The sequence below is a fragment of the Budorcas taxicolor genome, chromosome 2, assembly GCF_023091745.1.
Source record: "Budorcas taxicolor isolate Tak-1 chromosome 2, Takin1.1, whole genome shotgun sequence".
Taxonomy (NCBI): Eukaryota; Metazoa; Chordata; class Mammalia; order Artiodactyla; family Bovidae; genus Budorcas; species Budorcas taxicolor.
The window spans coordinates 136,369,940-136,382,451 of NC_068911.1; the positions used below are offsets into that span (position 1 = coordinate 136,369,940).

At 41.6% G+C, this 12,512-nt stretch overlaps 1 protein-coding gene across 1 annotated transcript in view; it reads left to right on the top strand.

The window, feature by feature from the left end:
* The first annotated feature begins 8,793 nt into the window (after positions 1-8,793).
* CD28 (CD28 molecule) overlaps positions 8,794-12,512 on the top strand; it is a 33,987-nt gene continuing 30,268 nt past the window's right edge. Inside the window, exon 1 of the mRNA XM_052653272.1 lies at positions 8,794-8,983. Coding sequence (XP_052509232.1) covers positions 8,794-8,983 — 190 coding nt within the window. The remainder of the gene's footprint in view (positions 8,984-12,512) is intronic.

Sequence of the window (12,512 nt, forward strand, 5' to 3'; positions counted from 1 at the left end):
TGATGTATCCTTGTTGACAGCACACAAATTCCAGGTCTCATCAGGATTAAATCCTTTAGGATGATGTCACAACTACACAAAATTTGTTTTTTCCTCTTGACTGGGTCTGCTTGAATATAGGATCAGCAGAGAAATATGGGCTTCCATGGTGGCTCAGATGGCAAAAAATCCGTCTGCAATGTGGGAGACCTGGGTTTGTTCCCTGGGTTGGGAAGATCCCCTGGAGGAGGGCATGGAAACCCACTCCAGTATTCTTGCCTGGAGAAGCCCCAGAGGAGCCTGGCAGGCTACGGTCCATGGGGTCGCAAAGAGTCAGATATGACTGAGCAACTAAGCACAGAGAAATAAGAGAGCCCCATGCTGCTGACCGAAGGAAGGCTCTGCACATCTTATAGAATTCTTGCGGAACGTTTATGAAGTTGTTGCTGAAGCATAGATGTGTCCATCAGGAAGATGCATGCCTCTTTAAAAACCTTGCTCTCAGCCACTGCCCTGTCAGTAATAGATTCAAGCTGTTGGTTTTTTTTATTTTGGGATGGTATCTTCTTCTCCCATGATGTTCGAATCTAGTTCAAATCCCAGCTTTGCTACTTACTGTGTGATTGTGGGTAGATTGTTAACTCTCTAAACTTCTGTTTCCTCACCTATAAAATGGAGATATTAATAGTACCAACCACCTCGGGTTGTTGTGGAGATTGAAGGAGATAATGCGTGCGTGATGCTGAGCACATACCTGCTAGCAGGCAGCTCCCAGGAAACGCTATTCTAGCTACTGCTTTTACACGTGGAGAGACAGGCCTGCCTCTGTTACTGGTCAAAAGATTCTTTTAACCTTTTCATTTTTACTGGAGTATAGGCGATTAACAATGCTGTAATAGTTTCAGGTGAACAGTGAAGGGACTTAGCCATACGTATATATGTATCCATTCTCCTCCAACCCCCCTCCCACCCAGGCCGAGTGGTCCAGAGATTTTTGTTGTTGTTTAGTCATTAAGGCATTTCTGATTCTTTAGCGACCCCATGGACTCCTCTGTCCGTGAGGCAAGAATACTGGAGTGGGTTGCCGTTTCCTCCTCCAGGGAATCTTCTTGACCCAGGGGTTGAACCTGCATTGGCAGGCAGGTTCTTTTCCACTGAGTCACCAGGGAAGCCCCTGAAAGATTTTTACGTGATTGTTTTTCTTTCTCTCTTAAGAGTTTTTTGACGTAGACCATTTTTAAAGTGTTTATTGAATTTGTTACTAGATTGTTTTCTGTTTTCTATTTTGGTTTTTTGACTGGGAGGCATGTAGAATCTTAGTTCGCTGACCACGGATTGAAAACCTGCACCCCCCTGCATTTGAAGGTGAAATCTTACCCGCTAGACTGCCAGGGAAGTCCCTAGATAATTGTTTTAAGTTACTGTTCACTGTATTTTTCATGAAATCCTTGATAAAGCCCCCCAGATTCTTTCTGCAAATATATCATTTTTAATATTTCTTTACTTGGGATTAGTCCATCAATATGGCAATTATTTCTTGGTTTTTGTTTCTTTTAGTGGTTTTTAATTTCTTTTAGTGGCAGCCTAATTTTTTTCAGGCTTTGGTTCTGCTGGCTTGTGGTAATATACAGGTTTTTAAACCTCATTTTTATCTGCTTTTTTGAATAAGATTTTCATATAAACAGCTGGAGTGATACCCCATAGCTCAAAGGGAGAATCTCAGGCCTCATTACTTCCCTACACCCACCACGTGAGCATTTGAACCTCTGTGAGGCAGATGTTTGGGAAAAATTAGAAACTAATATGAAAGATAAGCTTCTAGCAGGAATTCGGATCAAAGAAGATTTTATCCTCGTAGGCTTGCTTTATACGAGTTAGAGACTGCCAAGGGTTTCCCACTGACTGACTTGGCAACTCAGATTCTTGAAGTTTCTTCAGTGATAATTCATATAGTTTATATTGGTTTATGTTATTGTTAAAGAATTGCCTGGCAAGGAGGAATACTATGCTAGTTTCTGAAATGATTCTGGTGGCACTGTTGCTATGAAGTTAAGTGAATCCACAGAAATAGATCAAACATTCAATGATCTTTTGGTTGACCCAATATTTATTCATCTCTTGTAATAAACATGACATGGAGGTTCATTAAATCTTATTTCTATCTTTAGAGTGGGCTTTCCAGGTGGCTCAGATGGTAAAGAATCTTCCTGCAACGTGGGAGACCAAAGTTCGATACCTGGGCCGGGAAGATCCCTTGTAGAAGGGAATGGCTACCCACTCCAATATTCTTGCCTGGAGAATTCCATGGACAGAGAGGAGCCTGATGGGCTTAAGAGTGGAGAGATTCACTCATTGTGTGACATATGCACCCTATTGCGGGAGGCATTTTGATCTTCATTTTACACATGAGGAATTGACATTATGACTTTCTAAGATTATATGGCTACAAGGTGACACAGCTGGGCTTTGACTCCTATGACTGTGGGACTTCACATCCTTTGCTTTTTGCCATTGGAGTTCCCAAATATGTGATTCTTGTCCTGCCCCCTGCCCCCTACTCCCAGCTGGGTGTCCTACAATTCAACTCAGTTCTGACACTATTTACCTGGAGTTAGTGTCAGATCCATCCGAGAAGGCAATGGCACCCCACTCCAGTGCTCTTGCCTAGAAAATCCCATGGACGGAGGACCCTGGTGGGCTGCAGTCCATGGGGTCACTACGAGTTGGACATGACTGAGCGACTTGACTTTCACTTTCACTTTTCACTTTGATGCATTGGAGGAGGAAATGGCAATCCACTCCAGTATTCTTGCCTGGAGAATCCCAGGGACGGAGGAGTGTGGTGGACTCCCGTCTCTGGGGTCGCACAGGGTCGGACACGACTGAAGGGACTTAGCAGCAGCAGCAGCAGCAGCAGCAGCAGCAGCAGCAGCAGCGTCAGATCCATAGGTTAGGGGCTCAGTCCAGTAACACCACCTCCATTTCAGAAGCCAACTGCAAGTCCCTGTTGTCACTTGTACTTCTGACCAACTGGCTACAAATTTGGTTCCCACAACGCCCCTGCAGGTTCAATAATGTGCTAGAGTGGCTCACAGATCTCAGAAAAATACTCATGCTTCCTGAGTGTTTATTACACAATAAAGGACTTGATAACTGAACATCCACAGGAGGAGACAGATGTAGAGTGATTCTGGATTCCAAGTGCTGGAGCTTCTGTCCCATGAAACTGGGGTGCCCTACCCTCCCTGCTTGTGATGTGGTCACCAACCCAGAAACTCCCCAAAACCTGTAGTTCAGGGATTTTATGAAGTTTTTTTTTTTTTTTTTTTTTTTTTATCACTTAGGTGTGATTAACTTTTAACTCAATCTCCAGCCCTTCTCTCCTCCCCAGAGAATAGGGGATGAGACTAAAAGTTCCAAGCTTCTGATCATAGCTTTAACTGTTTGGTCACCAACTTGCTTCTGAAAGCTCTCCAGGGACCCAGCAAGAGTTACCTCATTAGAAAAAAAAATGTTCCTATTATCCAGGAAATTCCAAGGGATTTAGGAGCTCTGTGTCAGGAACTGGGGCCAAAGACCAAATATTAAAACAAAAGATCCTCCTGGCATTTTTATTGATTAGGGAATTGAAAAAGTTTTAGGAGCTATTGGTAGGAGCCAGGGATGAAGACCAAAATACATATTTCTTACTATATCACAATATTACATACCCTGAGACTTTTTTTTTTTTTTAAAGGATCTTACCCCTAGGGTTAGTTCCTATTATGTTTCAAACAGCCTATAGAATTTGGTCACTTGTGTTTTTCTTTGACGAGCCATGTAGTGTGGATTTTAGTACACCTGTTGATTTATTAAGGTCATTTGTTCCATCATAGAGCGTATGTCCTTGAATGGCAAGAGTGTATGTGGGTTTAAGGAATCTTGAATTTTTATGAAAATTTTTATGAAGTACTGTTTAATTAAGTCTTCCCAGTGGAGAATCCCAGGGACGGGGGAGCCTGGTGGGCTGCCGTCTATGGGGTTTCACAGAGTCGGACATGACTGAAGAGACGCAGCAGCAGCAGCAGCAGCAGTGCCATCTTGGGTCACTATTCTCTTTCTTCTCCACCCTCTGGTCACACATGTCTCATAAGAGATCTTGTTACTATTTTTCTAGATTCCATATATATGTGTTAATGTATGGTATTTGTTTTTCTGACTTCACTCTGTATAATAGGCTCTAGGTTCACTCACCTCACTACAATGGACTCAAACTTGTTCCTTTTTATGGCTGAGTAATATTCCATTGTGTTTATATGCCATGTCTTCTTTAAGTCTTTCTAGGTGGCTCAGTGGGTAAAGAATCTGCCTGCAATGTAGGAGATGGAGGAGAATCAGGTTCAATCCTTGGTTTGGGAAGATCCCCTGGAGGAGGAAGTGGCAACCCACTCCACTCTTCTTGCCTGGAGAATCCCATGGACAGAGGAGCCTGGCAATCCATAGTCCATGGGGTCGCAAAGAGTCAGACACAGCTGAAGCAACTGAGCATGCACACACCAGAAAGGCAATGCATATTCCCTATCCTTTAGTCCTGAAGGAGTTTACAGTCCTGGAGGGGGCTGACAGTGGGGAGGCAGTACAGGGCTGTGATTATGGCATGGTAGTTCAAGTTAGAAAGGTCTAGGTTCTAATCCTGGCTCCACGGCTTCCTGAGACTTATTAACCTGCTCTCAGAGTCAGTCTTCTTATCTGTACAATGGGGATATAAGAGCATGTTTCTTATATAGATTGTGTGAGTGTACTTTGAGATCAGGTGTGCAAAGTGCTTGGTTCATAAGTGCTATTATTATTATGGGAAATGTCATCCAATCCTTTGGCCACCTGAGGGGAAGAGCCAACTCACTGGAAAAGACCCTGCTGCTGGGAAAGACTGAGGGCAGGAGGAGAAGCAGGTAACAGAGGGTGAGACAGTTGGATGGCATCACCAACCCAGTGGACATGAGTCTGAGCAAACTCCAGGAGACAGTGAAGGACAGGGAAACCTGGTGTGCTGCACTCCATGGGGTCGCAAAGATTTGGACACGACTTACTGAACAACAACAGCAAGAAGGATGGTCTCAGTACTCCATGAACTGATGGATTGAAAGCCTCTTATTTCATCTCTATCATTTCTCCTTAGTGTATGTGAATGCCATTGAATTTCAGGAGTAAATGTGAAAGGTCTGTAATGAAATGATTTGTTTCTTTAGTATGTTAAAAAAGTGAGCTCGCTCAGTCGTGTCCGACTCTTTGTGACCCCATGGACTGTAGCCCACCAGGCTCTTCCACCCATGGGATTCTCCAGGCAAGGATACTGGAGCGGGTTGCCATTTCCTTCTCCAGGGGAACTTCCTGACCCAGGGATTGAACCCAGGTCTCCTGCATTGTGGGCAGGCGCTTTACCCTCTGAGCCACCAGGGAACCGGGAAGGCAAATGCCAAAGTTTGTGTTTCTTTATATTCTAAAGAGTGAACATCAAATACCCTTAGTCAAGTAATAAAATCAAGTATACTTAACTATTGTTTTGTGGATTTGTGTAAATCAGCTAACTTTTCTGGGCATCAACATCCTCTTTCACAAAATAAAGGAGCCAGTCCATATCACTGCACACCTGTCCAACTACAGTTGATTCAATTAAGCACTACCACATACATAATATCAACTAGATGCTCAATGCTTGAAGCATATTTCTTTTCTATGCAGCTATTAATTTGCTCTTTAATCTTTTGTTATCAATCACAGAAAATATGGGGGAGTCTTTGTTTCTACTGTACACATTCTTAATCTCTATGCTGAATTTTAGAGTCTCTTGTTCTGGATCTGGGTGGTGTGGGGACTCCAGCATAGGGGTAAACTTTTGGAGAAGGGTATCTTGACTTATTTATTTATTTGACTGTGCTGGGTCCTAGTTGTGGCACTGGGATCTTCAGTCTTTTCTTGCAGCATGCACTCTCTCAGTTGCGGCTCATGGGATCTAGTTCCCTGACCAGGGATTGAAACCAGGCCCCCTCCATTGGGAAGGCAGAGTCTTGGCCACTGGACCACCAGGGAAGTCATATCCTGCCTTTTACAAATTGTTGCTAGAAAGACATTAGGGTAAGTTAGAAGTTCCCCTATATCTTCGAGGAACTAGGAATACTGGGTCAAATTTGAGAAATGAATCTTCTCTTGAAGATGTCCCCCTCATGACTGGGGACATGACTTCATCATTTACCTTTAGTTCAGAGGTATAAGGGAATCATTTCCAAGGACAGATTACTCCAAACGGCAGAAAGATATATTGGTACAGGAGAGGGGAGGTCACAAAAACTGTGTGAGAAAATTAAAATATGGACAAAGAGGGTCTACAAGAATGGGAAATATTTTTGATTTGTCATTTGCCAGACAAGAAGGGAGGACATGAAGTCTTCTTGCACTTATAGCTGAATCATGAAAGATGTTCAATGCAGTACTTGAAAATAGCAAAAGCTTGTTAATTCCATCAGTGGATTGTAAGACAACTTATGGACTTCCCAAGTAGCTCAGATGCTAAAGAATCTGCCTGCAGTGTGGGAGACCTGGGTTCAATCCTTGGAAAGATCCCCTGGAGAAGGGTGGTAACCCACTCCAGTATTCTTACCTGGAGAATTCCATGGACAGAGGAGTCTGGCAGGCTACAGTCCACAGGTTGCAAAGAGTTGGACATGACTGAGCAACTAACACACACAGACAACTTACGAGGTGATTATAGGGTGAAATATTATTTATCAGTTTCAAATAATGTTTATAAAGAATGCTTACATGGAAAAAATGTTCAGTATATAACAGATAATAGCGTAGATCTGTTGAAAACTATAAATAAAACCAGATATTAAATATGTAAAAATCTTAATAGAAAAGGACCAGAATTGGCACCCCACTCCAGTACTCTTGCCTGGAAAAGCCCATGGACGGAGGAGCCTGGTAGGCTGCAGTCCATGGGGTCGCTGGGAGTCGGACACGACAGAGTGACTTCATTTTCACTTTTCACTTTCATGCTTTGGAGAAGGAAATGGCAATCCACTCCAGTATTCTTGCCTGGAGAATCCCAGGGACGGGGGAGCCTGTTGGGCTGCCGTCTATGGGGTCGCACAGAGTCAGACACGGCTGAAGCGACTTAGCAGTAGCAGCAGCAGAATGGGAACAGTGTTTATATCAGAGTGGTAAGGTCATAGGTGAATTTTGTTTTAGTGATTCTTTTGACATTTACAAAAGTAAAAGTATCTTTTTCTAAATTTTCTATATGAAATGTGTCCTCTTTTAATTGTTGTTGTTGTTCGGTCACTCAGTCCTGTCTGACTCTTTGTGACCCTATGGGCTGCAGCACACCAGGCTTCCCTATCCTTTACCATCTCCTGGAGCTTGCTCAAACTCATGTCCATTAAGTCAGAGATGCCATCCAACCATCTCATCCTCTGTTGTCCCCTTCTCCTGCCCTCAATCTTTTCCAGCATCATGGTCTTTTCTAATGAGTCAGCACTTTGTACCAGGTGGCCAAAGTATTGGAGCTTCAACTTCAGCATCAGTCCTTCCAATGAATATTCAGGATTAATTTCCTTTAGGATTGATTGGTTTGATCATTTATAGTCAGAATAAATATCAATATACAAAACATTATTATTATTTTTTAAGACATATACACAAACTTCAAACTAAGTTAATCACATACACCTTAGATTTTTCAGGAAAGCAGAAAAAAGTTCCTGGAAGGTGTTTTAACAAGCTGTGGATTACAAGATCCTGAGACCCAGGCTCCAAAAGAGGATAGCTGGGCTGGCTGTGACAGGGGAAGGCCCGTAAACACAGAAGACTTTCTCAGAAGGTAAGGCCTGCAGAGGCTTGGTCACCAGCCTCGGGGAGGCTGCTTGGAGCCTCCTTTCATGCCTGCCACTTAACCTCTAATTTCCTTGAGGAACATATAGACCACGAGACACCAAGAGGTTTTTGTCACCTCACTGCCCCCTAAAGACACAGGATACTTTTGACTCCCTCTTTGCTTAGGGAACCTCCTCCAGATATTCAGTAGGTGGGGTGCTTGCAAGTGGGGTGTCTCTCTCAAAGTTCCTTGAAGTCAGTTGGGAAAGGTTTGGCATAAACTAAGCAGTTTTTGTTCCATGCTCCATGGGGCTGCCTACGTCCAAAACAAACGTTCAAATCCTCATATTTATACATTTCAATGCTAATAACAATTATTTCCCAAATCTTCAATATAACCCTTAAAAAATTATTTACTTATTATTTTTGGCCATGCTGTGTCTTCATTGCTGTGATTGGGCTTTCTCTAGTTGTGGTGAGCGGGGGCTACTGTTCAGTGTGGTGTGAGTTTTAGTAGTTGCGGTATGTGGGCTCAGTAGTTGTGGCACACAGGCTTAGCTGCTCCACAGCAGGTGAGATCTTCCTGGACCGGGGATCAAAACCATGTCTCCTGCCATGGCGGGCAGATTCTTAACCTCTGGACCAGTGGGGAAGTCCCTCAGTATAATTCTTACTGGTGTCTTTTGGACACGGTCTACCCCCGTCTTATGAAAAGCTCTCCTCTTAGAATCATCTCATCTGTCTACCCTTACATTTTAGATTTCAAGCACAGATTTCAAGTACCTGTTTTTCACAGCTCCAACACCCCTCTACAGAGCATGATTTCCATGAGACCATCATAGAGTGACTGATACTCTTTCAGTGACAAGAAAAGGTTTGCCTTTAAAAGAAGAGGAAAAGTCAGAAGTCATCAAAACAATGTAATATCCTGTGTGAAATGTTTGAGGTTTGAGTCCCTTGATCATGTGCCCCAAGACAAGTAAGTTGGCGGTGGTGGCCGTGGATGACGAGTCGAGTCACTCAAGTGTGTCTTTGGTTCACCTCACACTTGGGCTTCTCAGGGAGGAGGGGCTGGAGCCGTGGCCCACCGTCAGCACCATGATCCTCAGGCTGCTCCTGGCTCTCAACTTCTTCCCCTCCATTCAAGTAGCAGGTAAACAGTTTTGATTTCTTTCCTCCTCCAGCATTTTCTTTTGAGGCTTTCGGTTCATTTTATTTCATTTAATTTTCAGGAAAAAAATGTTTTAAAATCATGCACCCTCTATTTGGTATATTTCAAAAGGTGCAATGCTTTTCTTCATTTATCAGTGAATGGTTCATTTTAAATTTCAAAGAACTCAGGACATTTGGGCATTTGAAGTGTAGTTTTTGCTATGAAATGGCAACCTGTTATTGAAGAAACTCATTGATTCTCAGACTATAGCCAGCAAAATACTTAACTAAGCATTCTTTGGAATGAAATCAGATTTATTTAACTATTAGTTGGTAATGTCCCAAGAATTTTTAGCATTTGTGTATACATATATATTTTTAAATATAAGGAAATTGCTGTATGCATGTTGGTTCTGAAAGCTCTGGATTTAGACTGCCTGGGTTCATATCACAGATCTATTTTTGATAACTGAGCTTAGACTAGTATTTAAACTCTCTAAGCCTCAGTTTCCTTATCTGTAAATTGGAATGATAATAACTTCTTCTCAAGGTCATTGCGAGGATGAAATGAAACAAACCATGTGAAATGTTCAGCATAGTCAGTGCTTGGGCGGCAAGATAAGTTGGCTACAATTATCATGTCTAGTTGTTTAGTCACTAAGTCCTGTCTGATTCTTTTGCTGTGTCTACTTGAAATTGAAAGGGTGCCAAAATGAATTCTGGAGTTGTCACAGAAGCTGGTGCCATACAGATGCTAATAAATTAGTTTTTTTAAACAACTGGTTGATATCTATTTCAAGTGGTTGAAATTCTTTAAGTTTTCAGTGATGATGGGGATGAAGATGAAAAACTTGATGTGATCACAGTTAACCCCATTTCAGATAAAGAGCTGGGGGAAGGAATGTTAATTTGGCTAAAGATCTACATGTAGGAGCTGTTGGAACCAGGGTCTGAACCACCTTTGTCTGACTCTAGGGCCTGTGCTTTTCTGCTACTCCACCTAATAGGGTGTGCTTTATAATTTCTTAGCTCCAGATATGTCCAGGGTTAGATCATCTTTGGTAAATCACAGTTCCCAACAGAAAGAGTTTGTTGCTTACTTGGGTGGGCTGGAGTCAGGTGTTCATTCAACTTGTTCTCAGAATTTGAAAATGGTCCTACTTGGCTCAAAAATTGGACAGATAGGGGTTAATCGGCATATTGAAGTAAGGATAGTTATTTTTCCACTGACGATATAATGAAAGGCCAGCATCTTCCATTTTCTTTCTCACTTATGTTGGTAGTATGGGGATTGCATGATTTCTTGCTGTCCTTTAAATATCATGTGCCTGAGTTCCAAAGAGTGTAATTACCCGACCTGTGCAATACACCCATCCATTGCCAGAGAGCACCTTTAAAATTCTGTGTATAAAAGGTGTTGATATAATAAAAGACATGAGCTGGTGATGAGATAGGTTAATACCCAGCACTGAGAGCTAACAAACATACTTTAAAAGAATCTTCAATGTCTATTTTTTAAGGGATCCCTAAAATTTATTCTTAAAGACTATTCAAAATCTCATAGTTTATTAAGCCATAAAGAATGGGCAGAAAGGAGAGAGAAGCCTCACTCCAACGGAAAATTATTTAAAATTGGTAACTGTCTACAAAATACTTTTCTTTGTGCACAGCCATCATCATCAATTCATTCACTCTCTTTTGCAGATATGTTTTGTAAGACTCAAAGCTTAATATGTTTCCTTTAGCACATTTATTAAAAGGGGGATAGTGAGAGAAGCCTTGAAAAGATCATACCCATGGAAACTGTCTTTGACTTGAGGTACATCTATGTTTCAAATGCCAGTTCACCTCCCAAAATCACTTTTAACATTTGGTGCTGAGTGGCCATCTAACAAAGTAGGAAAGGGGTAGAGAAGGCAATTTCTTTCTCTTTTTTTTTTGAGAAGGTACTTTCAAAATGCCTCTTTGGAGCTGATGCATGGGGATGATCCAGAGAGATAATATGGGTTGGGAGGTGGGAGGGGGATTCAGGATTGGGAGCTTGTATACACCCGTGATGGATTCATGTCAATGTATGGCAAAACCAATACAGTATTGTAAAGTAAAATAAAGTAAAAATGAAAAAATTAAAAAAAAAAACTTAAAAACAAACGAACAAACAAAAAAACAAAATGCCTCTTTCAGTAAGAAAACTTATGAGAAAAAATAATTACAACATACAAAAATGTCTGGTCCCTTCTAATCAGTGGTGCAAAATCTTCCATGTGCTTTTGTTTCTCTCTTCTTTACCTTCCATGAAAAAGTTATAGTTAAGGAAATTCTCTGTTCAAAGTGTAGCCATCCTCTTGCGGCCTGTGAAAGACGAATGCTATCTCTGTGTTGAGATGTGTGGATGTGTCCGTGTGTGAAGGACAGTTTTTTTGACCAATTTTAACGTTCTAACTCTTTGTCTCACAGCATAGCTTTAAATATTTATCCTATGAAGGTCAAACCTGAACCTGATTCTTCATGATTTTAATGACACTATAAAAGATCTTTAGAGTAAAATTAAAGAAGAGTGACTTAGGAAGCATAAGAAAACCTTAACCGACACAATTCCTTTACTAACATGGCATGTCCTTTTTTACTGGATAACTGTGCAGTTGAGATCCACAACAGAGGATTTTGTTGACTTTGTATTATGAATCCAGCTTAGAACTGGAGGCCCTTGAAAGAGAAACAATTTGTGGTTGACGATAGAAGGAGGGTACCTATAATACACAGTATTGTTCATCGATTTTTCAGTCAATATTGGTTATTGTTTCCAGCAAGCCAATCATCCAATATGAAGGCCAAAATCAGGACAACACATTTTTTTTTTTCAATGAGAGCATTTCTTTTCATTTCTTCCCTAACCTTAGCAAGGAAACTGTCCAAAATGGCCAATTTGAACACGATTGATTTCTCTGGTGCTGCTCTATTCCCCACAGCATTTCTTTTTCTGAGAGAGGCACAGAAGGCAGGAAAATGACTGGTATTTAATGAAAAACCATCAGCAAAACAAGGTAATTAAAGACTTTATTTTTAGTTCAGCAAATGACCCCTCGAGGTAGTTGTACACAAAAGTCATTGACTTCTCTCAGGAAAGTATTGCCCTGAGGCTGGGCTTGGGGAAGTTAGGGAGAAAGATGTACATGGAAAATGCAAGGCTGCTGTGTCTATATGGCAACCAATACATAGTAGCCAGTTACTCTGACTGCTAAAAATTGACTGGGATTTTTGTCATTTCAAGTAAAATTAATGGACATTTCCAAAGTGCAATTAAGAATTTGCTTTAAATTGAGAGAGTAGCACTGAAACATACACGTTACCATGTATAAAATAGCTAGCTAGTAGGAAGCTGCTATATAACACGGGCAGCTCAGTCCGGTGCTCTGACCACCTAGAGGGGTAGGATGTGAGGCGGGGTGAGAAGGAGGCTCTAGAGGAAGGGGACACATGTATACTTTTAGCTGATTCATGTTGGTGTACAGCAGAAACCAACACACCAT